The 22088-nt window shown below is 35.3% G+C and overlaps 2 protein-coding genes and 1 non-coding gene across 5 annotated transcripts; 2 read left to right on the top strand and 1 right to left on the bottom strand.

Annotated features, from left to right (window-relative positions):
- Positions 1-1259: 1259 nt before the first annotated feature.
- Positions 1260-9383, bottom strand: LOC149734799 (potassium channel subfamily K member 10-like). 3 transcript variants are annotated; one of them, XM_089879471.1, is made up of 6 exons: positions 9160-9383; positions 7037-7157; positions 5893-6047; positions 5333-5513; positions 4376-4498; positions 1260-1795 (listed from the first exon to the last, which is right to left on the bottom strand). In XM_089879471.1, exons 1-6 carry the CDS (start codon positions 9172-9174, stop codon positions 1623-1625), a joined length of 768 nt encoding a protein of 255 aa, XP_089735597.1. In that variant the 5' UTR covers positions 9175-9383; the 3' UTR covers positions 1260-1622. The 3 variants fall into 3 exon arrangements, with proteins under 3 accessions (XP_089735597.1, XP_089735596.1, XP_089735598.1); XM_089879470.1 differs by lacking the exon at positions 9160-9383 and adding an exon at positions 8641-8930; XM_089879472.1 differs by lacking the exon at positions 9160-9383 and adding an exon at positions 7556-7755.
- Positions 9384-12135: 2752 nt separating this feature from the next.
- Positions 12136-12207, top strand: Trnaq-uug (transfer RNA glutamine (anticodon UUG)). Its single transcript has one exon. It is a non-coding gene; the product is annotated as a tRNA-Gln (tRNA).
- A 223-nt stretch (positions 12208-12430) lies between these two features.
- LOC149734797 (DNA replication licensing factor mcm2-like) lies at positions 12431-21604 on the top strand. The gene is made up of 17 exons (XM_089879441.1): positions 12431-12573; positions 13002-13180; positions 13543-13712; positions 14214-14296; positions 14773-14947; positions 15434-15653; positions 16056-16222; positions 16508-16683; positions 17083-17274; positions 17490-17597; positions 18027-18263; positions 18452-18541; positions 18777-18911; positions 19284-19418; positions 19995-20291; positions 20844-20999; positions 21272-21604. The coding sequence occupies exons 1-17, from the start codon at positions 12568-12570 to the stop codon at positions 21380-21382; spliced, it is 2637 nt and encodes an 878-aa protein (XP_089735567.1). The 5' UTR covers positions 12431-12567; the 3' UTR covers positions 21383-21604.
- Positions 21605-22088: the final 484 nt, after the last annotated feature.

Raw genomic sequence — 22088 nt, 5'->3', positions numbered from 1 at the left:
CTTCCTGGTTCTGGCACTGATAAATATATTTACCGCTGTAGGTGTCATCTTACTTACAAGTTCTGTGGACTTTCTACACTGTAAGATCATGACTTTGTAAAAGTAAGAATTACTAATGTTTAACCGTGTAAGGGAGTTATATACGGCTGTGTATGTTTTAGTTACTGTGTTATTCTAATGTAGTAACTGTATATAGCGCTTGTAGTCTTGACTAAACCTACTAACTCTGGACTAAACCAACCAAAAGTCTGGGTATGCACACGCTTAGAAATAAAATACCTGCTTTTTGTCACATTGTAATAGCATTGGCAACCATGGATAGGTCAGTTCCCACCCACGAGGATACAAATGACCAAACCAACCAAAAGTCATATATACTTATCCACACACTGCAATAGCTTCAGCAACTCGACTATGGACATACACGTCACGTAAAGTATAATAACGACCTCAAAAGCTAAATGAAGTATAGAACCACTACTCGAATTTCCGAGTAGGCTAATACGTTCTGACGTTTACAAATGGCTAATTCTGGCGCCTAATGCAGTTCTATACCTTTTCTAGTCTACACTGTCTGTACGGTACTGCGTCCGTTAACAAATTTCCTTTATTAGTCGTGTACGTTAGTTGTTTTAAAATTTCGGTGAAAAGTTAGGGCTGTTACATATTCGTGGTAAACTGACCGCAATGCACCTTGTTGTCGCTTGGTTACAAGAATTACCAGAACATTTTGCAGGCAGAAAAATAGGTGACAGAATCTATAACGTATAGTAGGGTGGGGGGAGATAGGACACTTTTAGCACATATTATCCAAATATCCTGATCGTGTTTTAAACAATTAACAACCGTCTATGGAAGTCGGGAGGATACCTTTTTATAGTTTATTGAATGTTCTTTGTTTACTGCCAAATAATACGAGAAAATAAAGTTATAAATTGTCCGAATTTCCTTCACCCTACTCTATACCTATAGTAAAAAACACGTATAGTCTGAAATATATTTTGGGCGTTTTATATCAGTTTGAATCTACCTATAAATATATTTTCCGAATGAGACTAGAGCATAACGGGTTCAAAGCTCGACACTGCCACCCTTGTGGCGTATGTGTCTTTGAGTAGGACACTTAATGGTTTGTTACCTAGGTGTCTCGTATAGGTTTCGGTAACTATAGTTAGCGGGTATTAGTTGTATAAACGTATAGAACCCGTGTTATAACGACTGTCGTTGACCCAGCACGCAAGAATAAATAAGTTCGATCATTCGTCGTAGAAAATTTATTTGCGTATTGAGTATATAAACATGTATGAATAAAAAATAATTTGCATTACCTCTAAACTACCGCGGATTCGAACCCGCAATACTGCGGTCGTTACAGTGGCATTGTTGTGTTTTAACATATATAAATATACGGTGAAATATAAGGATACTTATTTGGGTTAACTTCTCATGTTTCCTAATCGTGTTCTTAACAACAAACAACGCTCTTTTAAAGTCGCAGGGCTACGGTGACATAATTTTGTAAATATTCTTTCTTTGCTACCAAATAGGACAAGAAATAGAGTAAAAAATATGTCCTATACCTCATGCTACTAAACATCATTCAAAAAAGGGTATACAATATGTTAAAATGCCACCGTTGAGACTTTGTTCGACGTGCTATCACCATCCAGCGGAAGTTCATTTTCGTGAATATACTTGTTAGGTATCACTTCGTCTTCAGTGACGTGAAACTCACCGTCCACGCCGTCTTCTGTTGGCTTGGCAGACGTATTACTGTCGTTTTTCTTAGGTTTTGCTGCAAATCAAAAATTGGTTTAAAAAATGTCAAAAAATAGTCAAAAAAAGGTTAAAAGATAAAAATGTCGTGTATAGGTATAGGATTTGTAAACAATAAAACAACTGTGATATTTGTATATGGGTATGTATGGGAATCGTGTAAGTAAATGTAGGATTGAATTAACTAGAATTAAACTTAAGTAATTACTTAACTTCTCAACCCAGCGGTCACAATTTTTAAAATTTGGTAACGCGGGCACGAGTATGTGAAAATGAAAACTCATATTTTAACGACTGTCGTTGCGCAGTCACGCAAGTATAAATAAGTCACATTCATTTAACTCACAGTCGATTGTAATTAATTATTTAAAGCAGACAACTATTTCGTTAAAGAAATAGTTTTTATAAAGACACTGTTCGTACAAAGTGACTAAAATGGTTTCAATTAAACGATTATGAAATCGCATTTTTGGGAGAGTTTTAATTAAAAAAAAATCAAATTTCTAATATTTCTGATTTACCTTTCAATTTCCCACTCATATTTTTAATTTGGACCCAATTTATAGGCACTGACGAATGCCTGTATAGCTACCAATATACCATCCTGTTGTTGGGAAACGTTTAATGAAAGCTACTTGTAATGCCGTTATTAATGTGCAATTAAAATGACGTTTGCAGACCCATTGAAAAGTAATAAAACTACTGTCACCAGTGGTTTAGTTTTGTTTTGTTTCCATAAACTACCCCCTGCTGCGATTTACTTTGTGGGTGATTATTTTGCTGGAGAGGATTATTCACTTTTTTATGTGTGGCTGGTAATTTAGACAATCCACTGATTACCACTGGGTTAGAGAAATTGCAGTTCAGTGTTTTGCCCCATGACACATACGCCCACAATGGTAGCAACGAAGAGCATTGAACCCGCTACCTTTGATTATAGGCAGGCGCGCTAACCAACTTTCTACGTGGGTGAGGTCTTACAGTGTGTCACGCTATGAGGCTTAAGATTTAGGCCAAAGTTAGACTATTATGCAGACACCTAGGGTGCTACAACCCAATAGTGACCACTGGGTTGGAATAATGACTCCCAAACTTAGTGGTTGCTTATGGGGTGTCTCTATTGCCAGGCACACATTAAAAACTTCAAAAAATAATTACCCACAAAGTGACATATACGTGGTAACTCGTAAGCTGCCACGGGGTTTATGAAACAGAACACCCGTTTTATAACGAATATCTTATCTGCCCCGTCACGCGAGAACAAAACAAGTAGGCTAACATCCATCCATTTAAAAAATGACTTTTAAAACTGCCTTTATATTAGTACAGGCGTGGTAGAATTGTTATTATTGCCATACGGGGCTGCGGTTTCCGCTAGCAAACGCCAAGCCTCGCTTTAATTAAGTTCAAACATAACTTGCATACCAGAACAAAAAAACACGAGTCATTCTAACAAACATGTTGGTTTAAAAACTTTCGCCGTTGCGTAATAGCCAAACACATCCTTTGTCAATTTTGGGTTTTATTTTAAAATAGGTTAAAAAGAAACTGTAGGTTTGGGTTTATTTAATTAACTATTATGTGATATTTATTATAAGCTTTTTTAAAAACTGATTTATTTGTAATATGTATAATTCGTTGGTGTTCTTTCGGTTTGAAATTCCTAAAATGATCAAAAAATTTTGGAATTGCTTTCGATTTTACCATATATAGGTTACGGTAGAAAGATTGTTTGTACTCTTTTATTGACCTATTTAGTAGTAAACAAAGAATATTTACATAATTTTCACCCACAAAGTAACATACACGGTAACTTGTAAGCTGGCACGAGGTGTATGAACACCCGTGTTATAACGACTGTCGTTTTCCACCATGCGACGATAAAGTGAGTTACATTCATTCATTTATTCATTCATTCATTCATTCATTCATTCATTCAATTATAAAACCGTAAAACATGGTTCAAATTTTAGGTAACTATATACTTAGAGTATCCATCTTACCCTACACTATACTATATATAAAATTTTCTATATAAACATTTCATTATACTCGGTCCTTTGAGCACACCATATGCCAATAACATTTTGTTAAATTAAGCGGGATATGATATCTATGCGTATGACGTTATAACGCCAACAGTCGTTTAGATTAAACAAATCTTGTGTCGTTTTATTGACCACTGTATGGACAAGCATAACAGAACCAGATTATTGGCAAACCGTTCCGCACTGCTGTATTTAGCCATAGTAAACATAAAATTCAAATTTCCGCACAAAAATACTGTTGTGGGTATTTTTCTATGTACTATCTTTATTGTGGGTATAATTACATCATATATTTTTAGTATTGTGGGTAAGAGGTGACACATTTAGCACGTAATATTCAAATATCCTGATCGTGTTTTAAACAATTAATAAAGGTCTATAAGAGTTGTGTAGGTACGGTTATATAATTCTTTAAATTTTCTTTATTACTAGGCTACCAAATGTGACGAAAAAAAAGAATGAAAAACTGTCCTATTTTCCCCCACACTAGTATATTACATATATAGGCTATGATGTTTTTATTGAAACTAAAGAAAACGAGTTTATTTCACCTGTATCGTGCATATATCCACTAACAATGCTGATTACTGTTGCCATATAAGCTAAGCCGAATAAAATCCATAAGTAAACTGCGACCTTATATATAGTTGCATAGCTCAAGTCCGCATCGGTACCTTTGAAAAAACATTAATTTATTTCTTGATTCAGTAAAGGTTAGATTAGGAAATATATTGCAGTTAAAACACGGTTTAAAATTGCTACATAACTTGTATATAGTAGGGTGGGGAAAGATGGGACACCTTTAGCACATAACATCCAAATATCCTGATCGTGTTTTAAACAATTATCAACGGTCTGTGGAAGTCGTGAGGATACAGTTTTATAATTCTTTGAATGTTCTTTGTTTACTACAAATAGCGACCAGAAATATAATGAAAGGGTGTCCCATCTCCCCCACCCTCTATATATGGTAAGTCACGGTATCTTCTTAAATTGGCCGGTTTAAAAACAATTACCTAAATAAAACTTACCTTTTCCGTATTCTCCAAATGCAAGTGCATTAAAAGTTAAAATGAAAAAAACGCTTAATATTAGTGGATAGAATAAAAACACGCTGTCCGTAAAATTAACAAAGAACTTATATACATTATACTGTGGGGTAAGATGGGTATGATAGCACATAATATCCCATATTTCCTAATGTTTTTTTTATCAATTAACAACTAATAACGCTCTTTTAGAGTATATACGTTTTTAGTGTGGATACGGTTATATAATTCATTGAACATTCTTTGTTTACAACCAAATGGGACGATAAAAGAGAATGGATATAGGGACCATGTTACCCCAACCTACTATACGTTATATCCCCGCTATACTTCATTAAAATGTGGACCATCTTGCCCCAACAACATATACAATACTAAAACAGCGTTCTTTGTCTATTTTTTTTGAAAAAAAATTAAACGTTTATTTTTTATTTTGTTTAGGTCGTAACTGTAACTTACCGACTACAAAGTCCCCAAAGCCAATGGTAGTTAGGGTTATGAACGAGTAATAGAACGCTTCGTTGTAGTCCCACTTCTCTACAGCTACGAATACAAACGCTGGTATGACGCAACAGAACAGCAGCAACGTCCCAGCAGTGACTACGAACACGAATGCTTTGCGTAGAATCGAACTTCGAGTCTGTATAAATAAATAAGTGATTGAATGAATAAGTGAATAAATGAATGAATAAAAAGAGAATGAATGAATGAATAAATAAGTAAATAAATGAATGAGTGAATGAATGAATGAATGAATGAATGAATGAATGAATGAATGAATGAATGAATGAATGAATGAATGAATGAATGAATGAATGAATGAATATGTAACTTATTTATCCTTTCATGGCAGGGCAACGACAGTCGTTATAACACGGGTGTTTTGTTTCATATACCTCGTATTAAAAAAGGGGCAGAGTCCAGCTTGGGGCAACGACAGTCGTTATTATAGTCGGGGGTGTTCTGTTCCACACACTTCGTCCTCGCTTACGAGTTACAATGATATTTTATCGCATTACCTTTTTTGTAAGTTTTGTGTCCAATCTTTTGAATAGTTTCGACAATTTTTCTCCGATAGCTGCAAACATTATTGCGAAAAGCGGGATTCCTATTGCCGCATAGAAGATACAGAACACTCGCCCGCCAAATGTCTGGGGACTGATATTTCCATAACCTACGAAAAATGATAATCTTTATATAACATTTAATTTTTTTTATACAGTAGGGTTCGGGAAGATGGGAGACCTTTTTGTTCTATTTTCTCATCCCATTTGGAAGTAAATAAAGAACATTCAAAAAATTATAAAACCGTATCCTCACGACTCGCATAGACCGTTGTTAACTGTTTAAAACACGATCAGGATATTTGGTTATTAAGTGCTAAAGGTGTCCCATTTTAAGATGTATTTTATGGCACCCAACAATACATTCAATTAAGTATGATAAGGTATTTGAATTTAAGAGTGAGCAAAACGTTTTATGTTCATAATTTGTATACCAAAAGCAGCAATTGTAGTTAAATTACATGGTAGTTACAATAAGACTTATGCCAATTAAATTTATAACTGTATATTATTATCCTAATACACCAAAATAGAAATTTCGTTACTGAGTGTCAAGGGCGATTACTCTATTCAGTTTTATTGTCGAACATATGGTATTATTACTTTAACTAGCAGGTTCTTTATGCTAAAATGTCGATTATTTCAATACAATTGATTCTGCCTTCAATTAAAGCGCACAAAAGCTATATTTCTAGGGTCGTGTACTACTGTACCAATACCAGCATTGAATGAATGTAACTTGCTTGATCCTCGCGTGACCAGAAAACGACAAGTATTTAAAACACGAGTGTTCCGTTTTATACACGTCGTGCCCGCTTACGAGTTGCCACGTATATAACTTTGTGGGTGATTGTTTTCTGTATTTAGACCCAATTATGTATAGTAGGATTGGGGAAGATGGGACACCTTTGGCGCATAATATCCTGATCGTGTTTTAAACAGTTAATAACGGTCTATGGGAGTCTTGAGCATATAGTTTTATAATTCTTTGAAAGTTCCTTGTTTACTACCACATTGGACGAGAAAATAGAGTTAAAATGTGTCCCAACTTCCCCCACCCTACTATACTACAGTAAATAATTGTTAATTCGTATTTTACCTATAGTAGTAACAACTGTCCCAGCAAAGAAAAGTGCGTTATGAAAATCCCAGTTGTGTGCGCAGCTCGCAGTTTGATTTGAATCGAATTGAACTCCGTTTTGTGGGGCTTCACGAATTAACTGTAAAATAAGTTTAGTTTAATTTAAACATGTTTTTTATATATATTTTAATTAAATTGCTATATATATAGTAGGTTGGGGAAAGATGGGACTCGTTTTTATTATTCTGTTTTTCGTTCCGTTTGGTAGTAAACAAAGCACATTCATAGAATTCTATACCCGTATGCTTAAGACTTTAAAAAACGTTGTTAATTGTTAAAAATACAATCGAAAAATATGGGATAATATGTGCTAACAGTATCCATCTTACCCTACAGTACTATACATAAACAAACAGATAAAAAAGACTTTAAATCTGACGATTTTTACTATACACTACCATAATCCAATAAAAAGGGCGTACAATTTTACGACTGACTGCGTAACAAAAGCTATAATACCACCTACGCACTGTATACCATATATTTAAGACCCCCATTATAAAAGCTTCGGCGTTCCGTTTGTTGCTGTTGTTTCTGCTATAATAGAAGTTGTATATTGACTTCTGAAGGTGCGTAATCTTAGTTAGACTGAACGCCTATATAGGTCTTCGGACGGGTTCTGACTGCTTTATCAAATACCAGATGTTTGGTCTCTTCAACTTTTATTATCACCACTAACGGTTATAACTTGAACAGTTAAGTCGGTAGTAACTGTCATGTAGTATAGCGGGAAGACAAACTTTCAATATAGTTAGCACTGAAAAGTGCTTACCGTGATAGATATAGTACTGGGGGGAGATGGGACACCTTTAGCACATAATATCTAAATATCCTGATCGTGCTTTAATCAATTAACAACGGTCTATGGGAGTCGTAAGAATTGGTTTTATAATTCTTTGAATCTTTTTTGTGTACTATAAAATGGGACAAGAAAATAGAATAAAAAGGTGTTCCATCTGTTCCGTAATATAGGTTTCTTGGTAGCCGTTGTAGGCTATTTGGGGTGAGTATGACGTAGGCATTAGGGGGAAACTTTCCATACTCATTCTAGCGTAACGACCGATTCGGTTTTGATCAATAGAATCGCTTAACAAAAGGTAGGCTCTATAACTGTGTACGGGTGCATTTCTTTAGCGAGGGCTGGGGATTTGTTCCATTGTTTGCCTATTACACAGAAAATTACTACTTATCTATACGTATAGGCTTACGTATAGGCTTACGTATTGAGACTTGGATTTTGGAAACAGTTTGCATATTTCTCAGTACAGTACTGCCTATCTATACGTATTGTTCAAAACGTCATACCTATTCTCCAACCCAGTGGTCACTAAAGGATTTCCTAAACTGTCAGCCATGCAGTATATATATATACGTATATAAAAATACTCACAAAGTTACGCACGTGGTAACCCGTAAGCCCGAGCTGTATGAAACAGCACACCCGTGTTATAAAGACTGTCGTTTTCCGGCCACGCGAGGATAAAGCAAGTTACATTAATTATATTTAATGACTTAGCCATGGCAATACACATTTATTACTAAAGGTATAATTACATTTTTACCTGTATAAGATTTCTAAAATCCTCGCCCGTTAAATTATCGTTGCTGCCATTAGCGTTTGAAAGATTTGAATTCACTTTTGCCGCAACTTCGCCGATTTCTGTAATGGTTCTTTGACATTCTAATTCTTCTCTTGAAAATTCAAGTGCCACAAAAACGCCCGCACCGACGAGTAAGTAAACGAAGTACAGGAAAATCAGTACTAATATATATAACCATTTCATTTCGGTGTTAAGTTTTGCGCAAATTTGCTATCAGTTCTTGATACCTGAAAAAGTATATATGTATATATATATAGTACTCTAGGGTAAGATGGGATACCGTAAGCACCTAAATCCCATATTTTCTAATCGTGTTTTATTTTACGACTACCAACGCTATTTCGGTCTACGGTTATACGGGTTTACTACAAAATGGGACGATAATAAAGATTGAAAACATGTCCCATTCTACCCCACCCTACTACAAGTTAAAATAAAGCGTAGCTCTGGTCTTAATTTAAGATTTTAGTATCATGTTACCTTACAAGAATACATTAAGCTCTCTGACTTTACCTATACAGCTACAGAACACATATACTCTTTAAGCTTTATACTGGTGTTTTAACGACTGTTGGTTTGCGGCTAAATTTCCTTCTTTTCGTTGCTGTAATTAATTTGATCTTTGCTGCTATATTCGAAGAGATAAATCCGAACAAATTTTACCTATACGAATATGCGTCTGAAATTCGCTGTGCGTTTCATGGCCCATTCTAGTCTGAACTGTTCGACAAAACGGCGACCTCTTTTCGTTTGAGTTACTGTGTTTGAGCACTGACCACTGTAGCGTAACATTCGCTATTATTAGCGCGTAGTAGACCACGTCTGTCGTTTCTGGGAACATAAACAGTCTATCACGGCTACCAGTATACATACAAAAACACAGAGGGTGGAATTTCACAAATGTAAGAAATGTACGTGGGTTTTTTCGCTGTTTTTACTCTCTTTAAATACGAACATGACTGCATATATAAAGGATTAAATAACAGCCTGACTTCTAAATATAACATAACAGTTTGTTTAGCTCTTCGAATACAATATAACAAAGATTTGATTAGGTGTATAAAACGCGGATTTTGGTCAGTTTCAGTACAAAAATGATAGCCCATATGTATATACGATTTTGGATCCCAAACGTTTCGTATGAAAAGTGAGGCTATATAGCTAAAGGCGGTTCTAGTTTTTACCGAAACGTTTGAGATGAAAATCGTATCATACATATAAGCTGTCAGCATATTTGCATTGAGACTGATATAAAAATCAGCGTTTAATGCACCTAATCGGATCCTTGTTACTGTACTCGAAGAGATAAACAACTGTTATGTTATACTAGAGTGGGGGAAGATATGGGACACCGTTTCATTTCATTTGGTAGTAAACAAAGAAAATTCAAAGAATGATAAAACCGTATCTTGAAGCCTTCCATAAAACGTTGTTAATTGTTTAAAACACGATCAGGATATTTAGATATTATGTGCTAAAAGTGTCTCATCTTCCCCCACCCTACTATATCATTTATATGGGCTGTAATGTTTGCATTGAAACTGTTGTGAAAACAGTGCTTTTTGCACCTAACATTAATTTTTTACTCTATTCAAAGAGATATACAACCTCCTCCTTTATTTGATACTTTTCCTCATTTAGTTTCTACCCGTATATTACGACGACTGTCGCTTTTCTGCTAATTCTTTTCTATTCGTTGTTTTAGCAGCCAGACTTTATTTAAAATGTTTTCTCAAATAGTTTTACCCCCAGCGTGTTTTTAACAACTGTCGTAACATGTTCGCTGTTGTAAAACAAGATACCGAACACGAATTCCTCAAATTTTACCACGACGTAACTTCAATAAATAAATTATGAATGCTAGTTTTGTCCTGCGACTTTTTCAACATAAATGAATGTAACTTATTTATCCTCGCATGGTGGGGAAACGACAGTTGCTATACCACGAGTGTTCTGTGTCGTATACACCTCGTGCCAGCTTACGTGTTACCGCTTGTAAATTAACAACTTTCTTTTAGAGTCGTGAGGATGCGGTTATATAATAACAAAAATATTTTTTGTTTACTACCAAATAGAACGACAAAATATAGTCAACTGCTTGTGAATAGGCGATGTTTCATAGCGATTAATGCCAGTTTAAAAATACTTTTAATCATCGCTCCGTTGCATTACCTATAAAAGGATTCAAATACATTACACCAATCTATTTTATAATTAGAAAGCAATGATTTTTTGCGATTAATGTCTCTTTAAGAAAGCATTGAATCTACTGTATTATCGTTTCTTTTGCCTAGTCATAGCCATTTACGCAGCATTATACGCAGCATCACCCACAAAGTAACATACATGGTAACTCGTAAGCTGGCGCGAGGGGTTAAACCCGTGTTATAACAAATGTACTTTTCGGGCCACGCGAGGATAAAGTAAGTTACATTCAAAAGTTCAGAAGTTCACTTTAATATATTTACTTTCTCCTGGACATACCAGTGGGCGTTATATAGTAATAAAAGTTTGACGTCGTAATTGTTTGTCGTTTGATAAGAATTTTAAATTAGTAAGTTCGGCATGACAATGCATGTTTGCGGTTGAATACTTGACCCACTGTACACCCTGTTATAACTGATAACAAAATGCTTTCACAGATTAAACAAAATGGGTTAAACTTTATAAAGTGCAACACTACAGCAATATCACTGTGGGTAAGATGGATACTGTTAGCACATGTTATTTTATATTTTTTAATTTTGTTTTTACCAATTAAAACAGCTCTTTTAAAGCCGTAAGGATGCGGTTATAAATTTTGTAAATATTTTGTGTTTACTATCAAATAAAACGTAAAAAGAGAATGAAAACAAAATGGATAATCTTACCCTAACCTAATATAAATAAAGTAATGAATTTTTGAGATTATTATAAGATTAAAATCCGAATTTATTTGTTCTTCCACTTTTATAGATTTTAATATCGGCTCTGGCACGCCATCATGCGTTTTCAAATATTGAAATGGGATAACGAATAGATAATTGTAACTCGCCAGGGAGCACAAGGTGTACGCAATATGATACGATTGTTATAACAAATGTCAACGCTCCGGAACAGCAGAATAAATAAGTTTCGTTCATTTATCACTTCACCAATCATTCAATTATAAACTAAATAAATAAATACGATGCAACAATTTGGTTTTATTTATGAACCAAAACAGATAGGTAACACGAGATTCTGTAAATGTTAGAATTTAAATCAATGCAAAAGTTGAAAACGCATGAAATCTTAAGAAAGTATAACACAATGCAACGACCTGGACTTAAATTGACCCAATGCTGTACAAATACCTTCAATTTCCAGACAGACGCTCATATGTTTGATTACGTTATGTGCCTTAGGGGCGTAGTAATTTTTGAATGGTCATTCACGAATCGATTTTTACAGTTTTTCATGTGCTATGTTTGTAAGGGTCCCGTGGTGTAACGGTTATCACTCTGGACTTTGAATCCAGCAATCCGAGTTCAAATCTCGGCGGGACCTTCCATTTTCGTAAGCTTTTATAAACAGTAATATTTACTATATATCTTTATTTTGTTGCCAAAAATATTTACTTCTAAATTTACCACTAAAAAAAACGTATTTACTATATTTTAATTACTTGTTTAAAGTGCAGGTTATAGTGATTTTTGCTTTTTTTGTTAGAATTTAGAAAATATGTAATGGCACCCCTACGATATTACCACTATAACATTTCTATTACTTCTTTTGGCGGGAATCCCAGCCAAGCGTGGTAATTTCCCGCCACATTATTTAGCATTGTTTTGTTTGTGCAGATTCTGTTAGATTTTGTGAATTTTTTCGTTGTTTTCTTGAATAAATCAGCCAAAGAAGTCTACAAAAATGGATGTAAGTAACATATTTAGGTTTTCAATTATGTACGTTTATATATTATCACATTACTACTATTTACAAATATAAATAGCGTGTGCAGTCTTAGTCTGCAGAATAAAGGGCATTTCCTGGCGAGATCTGGACAGTGCATACGGTTAATTTTTACATGGGCACATATACTCGGTAAATTTTGTAATTTAAAATGCTTAAATGGCCAAGCCACATGTTTATTTTCAAACAGATTTGGTTCATAGTTTAATTTTAAGGTCGGACAAATTACAGCTACAGAAAATTGCAAAAATATTTGTAACCCTCCATATCTACGCAACAAATAAAACCAACATTGTCTATTAATATTAAAAATATTGAAAGTGTTTTTATTCTTTTTGCAAAAAAATACACTTTCCGATTCGGAAAATATTTAAAATAATCTCCATCATTAGGATCGCTCTGAGAACGACATGGACGACCAAACCAACCGAGCTCCGTTCGCATTAAGTCCCGCTCATGACGAGGATCTTCCTCCGTTCCAAGATGAAAGTGAAGCGGACGCGTTGCTAGGCAACATCGGAGAGGTGGAGGAGGGGGAGGGAGAGGAGTTGTTCGGAGACAGGATGGAGAGGTACGGAAGAGTATCGCTAGTTTTTTTTAAAAAACTGGGTACTTTTTAAGAACTTATAATAAACAAAAACACCTAAAAAACAACCATGTTAAAAACAGGGTACTTTCTATTAATGAATTTCTATATCAACAGTTGTTTTGACACAGATGTTCTGTTTTATACACCTCGTTCCAGCTTACGTGTTACCTAGTTTGTTACTTTGTAGGTGATTTTTTGTTTTTTTTCCATCACTTACATTTTAGACAACCCATTAGTGACCACTGGGTTGGAGCAATTGTTTTTAAGTGTTTTGCTCAAGGACACATGCGCCCACACTGGTAGCGCTGACGAGTCTTGAACTAGTAACCTCTTTTATCTTCCAGAGATTACCGTGCGATTCCAGAGCTCGATGTTTACGATGGGAATGTAATGGACGATGACGAATATGATGCGTTGTCTCCATCAGCGAGAGCGGAGGTCGACCGTTTATTAAAGAAGAGAGATCGGGAAGAAGCTTTAGGAAAGGGAAGGATAAGACCAGGATTGCTTTATGGTAAAAATACTGTCACAATTTTTTTATATACCATATTTTTTTAAATAAAATTAAGTTTTTAGGTAAGATTTTTAGGTTAAAGGGTGAAGCATTAGGTTTTAAACGTTTTTGAGTGCCCCAACCACCGCCATGCCGCAACTTGCATTAGTTGTCATGTATATATATTTACATTCTAAGGTATTTCAAAAATACTTATAGATATAGTGGGGTGGGGGAAGACGGGACACCTTTAGCACATAATATCTAAATATCCGAATCTTGTTTTAAACAACTAACAACGGTCTATGGGAGTCTTGATGATACGGTTTTATAATTGTTGGAATTTTCTTTGTTTACTACCAAATGGAATGAGAAAATAGAACGAATAGGTGTCCCATCTTCCCCCACCCTACTATATACTATTGAGTATTACATCCACAAAATCGCATACACAGTTCCTGCCGAAAGTTCAGAGCATTTATTTTTTTAATGATTTGTTGTAACGTATCATTTCTATGACAGAGAGCGACGAGGAAGATGGGGAGCGACCGAGTAGAAGACGAAGAATGGCTGAAAGAGCTGCCGAGGGCGGGGAAGAAGATGAGGTGAGATCCTCGACTTTTTTATTTTTGGTTTTAAAACAGTTAAATTTTCAAAAAGTGTGTTTTGTATAAATACACCAAAGTCACCAAATAGAACCACCCACAGCTTGAAACTACTCCTTTAACATATGCCTTTATATCAGTTGTAGATGTTCATGTTATGCTCTCTTCTAGTTTTAGATACATAAATACCAAACCTGGGGTGGCAGGGTAGGCAGACCTACTCTAGAGTTTTCTGCACTGCATTAATCAGTAAACATTAAATCCAATAAGTTAGATTTGTTGCATAAGAACACCCAAACACAATACCAAGTTAGTTTTTCAATTTAATTTTAATCTTTAGATGATAGATAGTAATAAACACCTTGAATTACATGGGTTAAAAGTGTAAAATAGAATCAAGACAATGTAAAAAATGTAAAATGGAAACAAAGTTGGAATATTTTTTAATTTATTTTCAATCTTTATTTTGTCTTTAGATGATTGAGAGTATTGAAAACCTTGAGGATACAAAAGGACATTCAGTAGATGAGTGGGTGGTAATGCAAGCACCAAGGCTGGAGATTTATAACAGGTTTAAAAACTTCTTACGGACAACTGTCAACTCTAAAGGGAACAATATTTTCAAAGAGAAAATTCAGCAGATGGTAGAAGGTAATTGGAAAAATAAGTGTTTAGTGCTGTGGCTAAGTGGTTAGCGCGTTTGCATTTTAACACAGAGATACAGAGTTCAATGCTTGATGCTGCTACCATTGGGGCTGCAAAGTAGTCACCCACAAAGTTAACTTTCAAGGGGATATGAGGTGTATGAAACAGAACATAAGTTATGGGGACTATTCTGTCTTTATGGCAGAGATACTGGGTTCAAGGCTCGATGCTGCTACCCTTGTGGGCGTATGTGTTTTTGTCAAGACACTAAGCAGCAATTGCTCTAACCAAATGCTTGGATACCTATGTGGTAACTTATAAGGGGTGATGAATCAGAACACCAGTGTTATGACTACTATCATTGCCCTGTCAAGGATAAAAAATTCCTTCAATTATATATATATATAAATTGCATTACAGTAGGGCCTTGGCCTTTATAAAATACCTTCCATATTTCGAAGTTTCAGTTTTATTAAAACATTCAAATTACAGAAAATAAAGAAAGCCTCATTGTCGATTATAACCTGCTCGCCAGTTCGCATGAGGTACTCGCTTTTTTCCTACCTGAAGCTCCAACTGAGATGTTACAAATTTTTGACGAAGCTGCAAAAAATGTTGTTTTGTCTATGTTTCCTAAGTACGAAAATATTGCAAAGGAAATTCACGTCAGGATTTCCGAACTTCCACTTATTGAGGATATTCGCTCACTCAGGTAATGTTTTATTACTGTGTAATGTGTGCATAGGCGCCAAACCTGGGGTGGCAGGGTAGGCAGGCTCACTCTGATATTTTTGCACTAATTAATCAGTAAGGATTAGGACTGGGCTTTTAACAAGTTCGGCGGTTTTGATTAAGTGGTAATGAAAGGAATTTATGTCTGCATCTAACTTTACAGTGAGTAAGGTGTATGTATAGTGAATACACCATGTGTGTGTAGTGTATAAGAGGACACACATGTTATAACTCAAGAGTGAGCATGATGTGTATGAATACACCATGTGTGTCTGGTGTATAAGAAGACACCCATGTTATAACTCAATGGAATACACAACATATGTGTCTAATTAATGAAAAAACTACCAATTAAAAAAATGTCTTCATTTCTCTTACATAGGCAACTCCATTTAAACCAACTGATTCGAACAAGCGGTGTAGTGAACAGTTGTACAACCATCTTACCCCAACTGCGTCTCGTAAAATACGATTGTCCGAAATGCAACTACATTCTTGGACCTTATTTTCAAAATCAAAACCAAGAAGTTAAGCCCGGAGCTTGCCCTGGTATGTTTTATATAATAAACTAAAATTAAAAATTAGATAAATTGAATCCAGTTTAGAAAGATACATATAGTAGGGTGGGGGAAGATGGGACACCTTCTTTCTATTTTTCCGTCCTATTTGGTATTAAACAAATAACATTAAAAGTATATAAAACTGTAAAAAATAAATTTTTACTCCTATGCTCATTGTCAAAATACTCCAGCCTATAAATTTTGTTTATACCATAAATCTACACCACTTTTTCTGTATACATTTTAATATGACACTGTTTGATTTTTATCCCAGAGTGCCAAAGCTACGGCCCTTTTGAGATAAATATGGAGCATACAGTGTACCAGAACTACCAGCGTATTTCCATACAAGAAAGTCCAGGAAAAATAGCTGCAGGGAGATTACCACGTTCAAAAGATGCGATTTTGCTCGCTGATTTGGTTGATACATGTCATCCTGGAGACGAAGTGGTAAGATGTCTATGTTTTGTATAAGATGTCTATGTTTTATATAAGATATTTATGTAAAGTGGGTTTTACGTAATATATCCATATTTTAGGTAAGATATTCATGTTTTCTTTATGATATCTATGTTTAATATAAGATCTGTTAATGATTGGTAAACAGTGGGAATTTTATTATATAACTATATCCTCATGGCTCTAAAACAGCGTTTTTAATTTTTCAAAACGCAATTGGGCAATATGGGATGTTATGTACTAACCATATCCATCTTACCCCAAAATACAACATAAAAAACCTGATTTTAAAATATGCCTTACAATATTCTAGAGGTATACATCTTAGGCCAAAGTACTTTTTATATAAAGCGTAATACAGTATCCATCTTACCCGCTACTTATTCCCAGGAAATCACTGGCATTTATACCAACAACTACAGTGGATCTTTAAACACAAAGAACGGGTTCCCCGTCTTTTCCACGGTTATCATGGCAAACTACGTTGAAAGAAATGATGATAAACTTGCCGCATCTGCGCTTACTGACGAAGATGTTAGAACAGTCGTTGCTTTATCAAAAGATGAACGTATCGGAGAAAGAGTAAGTTTTGTTTTTATTTATAATAGGGTAAGGAAGATGGGTCTAAATCTTAGACCCCATGGCGTGCCATGCTGTAGGACCTCACCCGTACAGAATATATTTTTACCCTTGATTTACGCCAGAGTTGGGCTATTACCCCAACACCCAGGTTAAATATAAATTATTCCCATTCGTATTTCTGTAGCATTATATTAACAGTGTATTAATTCCAATAGATTATACAGAGCATAGCCCCTTCTATATATGGATACGAATACATCAAGTGTGCTATAGCTCTTGCTATGTTTGGGGGAGTGGCAAAGAACCCTGGTGGAAAGCATAAGGTAATAAAGGACTTGCATTTTTTAAGTAATAACTATATGGGTATTTTTGTAAAAAAATAGCATATACAATATATGTATGCTTTTTAATATTGGCAGTAAAGTTTGGTGCCGTGGCTAAGTGGTTAGTGCCCTTGGCTTTAAACCTAGATGGTTCAAGGCTCGTCGCTGCTACCGTTGTGGGCGTATGTGTCCTTGGGCAAGACACTTAACGACAATTGCTCCAGTGGTCACTAATGGATTGTCCAAGTTGTCAGCCATGGATACCAAAAAATCAGAAATTATAATCACCTACTAAGTTACATACGTGGTAACTTGTAAGTGGGCATGAGGTGTATGAAACAACCCGGTGTTCTAACAACTGTCCTTGCCCTGCCACGCCAGAATAAATAATTACGTTTATTCATATCTGAAAAATTTAATGTAAATCAGATCCGCGGTGACATTAACATCCTGGTGTGTGGAGACCCTGGTACCGCCAAATCTCAGTTCCTAAAGTATGTCGAAAAAACAGCGAACCGTGCCGTTTTTAGCACGGGACAAGGCGCATCTGCTGTTGGTTTAACTGCATATGTACAACGTCATCCAGTAACTAAAGAATGGACATTAGAGGCCGGAGCTCTCGTGCTGGCTGATAAAGGAGTCTGTTTAATTGATGAATTTGACAAGGTGTGTTTTGTAGAATTTTCAGCATTAATCTGAAAACACTGCCACCAAATTTGTTTCACAAAAAATTCAAATACATATGGATATGGACCAAACCTGCTTTTATAATGTACTGGGCCACTGGGATATATTATGCTATGGCTTAGGCTTATGATGTCTATGTATTTTATAAGTTAACTTTTTATCCATAGATGAATGATGCTGATAGGACAAGCATACACGAAGCTATGGAACAGCAAAGTATTTCAATATCAAAAGCTGGAATCATAACTTCGCTACAAGTAAGATGTAATTTAACTCGACAGTGAGCATGAGGTGTATGGATACACCATGTGTGTCTGGTGTATAAGAAGACACCCATGTTATAACTTGACAGTGAGCATGAGGTGTATGAATACACCATGTGTGTCTAGCATATAAGAAAATACTCATGTTATGGCTTGACAGTGAACATGAGGTGTGTAAATAGAGACACCCTGTAAAAATACCTTATTTTTATATGATTTCTATGTACAGGCTCGCTGTTGCGTAATAGCTGCAGCGAATCCGATCGGTGGTCGATATGACCCTTCGTTGACCTTTGCTGACAATGTTGACCTTTCTGAACCAATCTTGTCTCGATTTGATGTCTTGTGTGTTGTTAAGGACCAGGTATAGTAATGTAAAGTAACTGTGTGAAGTTTAATGTTGTATTGCTTAGTCTGGCGCTGTGGGCCAGTGGTTTTTAACCCAGAGGTAATAGGTTCAAGGCTGGACACTGCTACCATTGTGGACGTATGTGTCCTTGGGCAAGTTCCTTACCGACAATTGCTTCAACCCAGTGGTTACTTATGGGTTGTCCAGATTGTTATCCATACATAAAAAAGAAGAAGTCACCCATAAAGTTAAATACTTGGTAACTCGCAAGCATGCAAGAGGTGTATGAAACAGAACACCCATGTTATAACTACTGTTATTTCCCCGCCATGTGAGGATAAATAAGTTCCATTCATTCATTTACTTTTTATATATCATGTATTTCAGGTTGACACGTTACGGGATGAACTTCTTGCGCGTTTTGTCGTTCGTAGTCATCGAAAACACCATCCTTCTGCTGCTGGTGTGGATGGCGAACCATTACCTGAACTTAACCCTTCAAATATTGAGAAAATACCTCAGGTTTGGGCATGAAAAATGTTTTTTTCTAAGTTAGCCGCTTCAACAGGTCTTTAATTTTTTGATCGGTATATTTTTTGAATTTTTTACAAAGTCTTGGGTGATAGTCACACTCATAGTTGGAAAGCATAAGGAACCTCAATAATTAATGTGACGAATGCAATTTACTTTGAATCTGCTTGTTTGTATAGACACCTGATAACTTTTGAACTAATTGTATTCTATTCTATATGAGTCTGGGCCTTATGTGAGGTATGCCAAGGTACATGAGATTTGGGCCAGATTTGGCTCATTACTCCAAACTACCTTACACATATACCATTGGTTCTCAACCGCCGGTTAACTTTGACTGATTTAGAAATTTGCCAGTTTTGTAATTTGCGGCACTGTGACCTAACATATAGTTCATGGTCTACTTTGGATGTCGTTATATATTGGGTTTATTTTTCTGCAAAATTTGTTTTAGAATTTTGCCAGACTGCAAGCTAAAATGGTTGAGAAAACTGACATACACGATTCTAAACTTATCATTTTGTAAACTAATAGACCTACCAACTTCTAACCTTATTTTAACCATAGGAGCTGCTGAAGAAATACATCATCTACGCTAAAGAAAAAGTTGACCCAAAACTTCATCAAGTAGACCAAGATAAAATCGCAAAAATGTACTCGGAACTAAGACGAGAATCCATGGCAACTGGAAGTATTCCGATCACTGTTCGGCACATAGAGTCCATTATACGGCTAGCGGAAGCGCACGCAAGAATGCATCTTCGTTCGCATGTAAATTCGGAAGATGTAAATACCGCGATCAGAATAACTTTGGAAAGTTTCGTAGAAACGCAAAAGTTCAGTATCATGAGAAGCATGAAAAGGGTGAGTTTTATTTTTTATTTGTGTTTTATTTTCTAAATACAACTCAAAGTTTTAGTGTAGTAGGGTGGGGAAGATGGGGCACGTTTTCATTCCATTTTCTTTAACAAAGAACATTCAAAGAAATAAAACGTATCCTCACAACTCCCATAGACCGTTGTTAATTGTTTAAAACACGATCAGGATATTTGGATATTATGTGCTAAAGGTGTCCGATCTTCCCCCATCCTACTATATTATAAAATGCGTGAAAAAAGTAAGTTTGATTTATTAAGTGTGGTTATTGTTTGCCTAAGATACTGCACATGTTTTTATTAACTTTTCAAACTCAAAAAGTTGGCACTTTATTGATAATACCACTGCCTTAATGTATACACAATTCGAAATATTGTTAATATATTAGTAATCGGTCTTATGTTACAGGGTTTAGTCCTCGATACTAATACTGATAAGCATATGTTTACTATGTGTCCTTAGGCAAGACACTAAACAGAAATTACTTTAACACATTGCCTAAAGAAAATTATTTTTAACATGATTTTAAAATCCTTTCAGACATTTTCGCGATTTCTCAACTACAAGAAAGGAAACAACGAACTTCTTCTTTGTATTTTGCGACAATTGGTTTCTGATCAAAGACGATTCCAGAAAAATCGTTTTGGCGAGGTACAAGATTATGCCCTTATTCCCGAGAAGGAATTATCGGAAAAGGTAATTTAATCTTTTAAAGTATGGAAAATTGAATTATTTTTTTTGACAGTCGTTATAACACGGGTGTTCTGTTTTACTCACTTCGTGCCCGCTTAAGAGTTACCACATATGCAACTTAGTGGGTGATTTTTTTTAGATTTATGCGTGACAATTTAGGCTTAAAATACTGTAATCAGTAAATAAAAGTGCAATGGCTAATTAGAGTTCTGTTTATCTTTAATTTAGAACCCAATATATTTTTCATATTCAAATCAAATTCTTTATTTTTTCAGGCAAAGGCAATTAATATTCACAACCTCAGTGAATTCTATCAAAGCCAGCCTTTTAAAAGCAACAGATTTTCATTTGATGCCAAAAAGAAGGTTATAACACAGATGATATAATAACACAGATGATATATTTTTTTTTTTAGTTTTTGAACAACTTAAATGGGTTAAACTGTTACCAATTTCCAAATATTTTTGGTATAAAATTGATAAAACCACTGCCTTTTGTGTAAAAAAACATATCTTTTGTTATAATAATAATGTTCCTAGCTAAGCTTGTTGTATCGTGTTTATGTTCACCTACTGTTCTTTATTAATACATTTGTACATATTTGTTTATATTATTGGACTAGCAACCATGGATAAGCCACTCAAGTTCCCACCCTCAAGGATATAAATGACCAAACCAACCATAAGTCAGTTATTTTTATCCACACACTGCAATAGCTTCAGCAACTGGTCTGTGGACATGGCACTGGCAACCATAAGTAAATAAAACCTATTTATTCTTACATGCTAGGACAGGTCAACAACATTTGATAAATACAAGCGCCGATTTGAGCATTGTTTCGCCAGCGCTTAAATATAAAGCTACCCCAACAAAGTGGTATAAAAATTACATAAAGATAATTTTCTGTTTAATGGAAAATATATAGTAGGGTGGGGAAAGATGGGACACCTTTAGCTCGCAATATCCTGACCGTGTTTTAAACAATTACCAACGATCTGTGAGAGGATGTGGTTTTATAATTTGAATGTTCTTTTTTTACTGCCAAATTGACGAGAAAATCGAATAAAAATTGTCCCATTTCCCCCCGCCCGT

Source organism: Ciona robusta, chromosome 6 (assembly GCF_009617815.1).
Source record: "Ciona robusta chromosome 6, ASM961781v2".
Taxonomy (NCBI): domain Eukaryota; kingdom Metazoa; phylum Chordata; class Ascidiacea; order Phlebobranchia; family Cionidae; genus Ciona; species Ciona robusta.
This window is presented reverse-complemented; position numbering and strand designations above follow the sequence as displayed.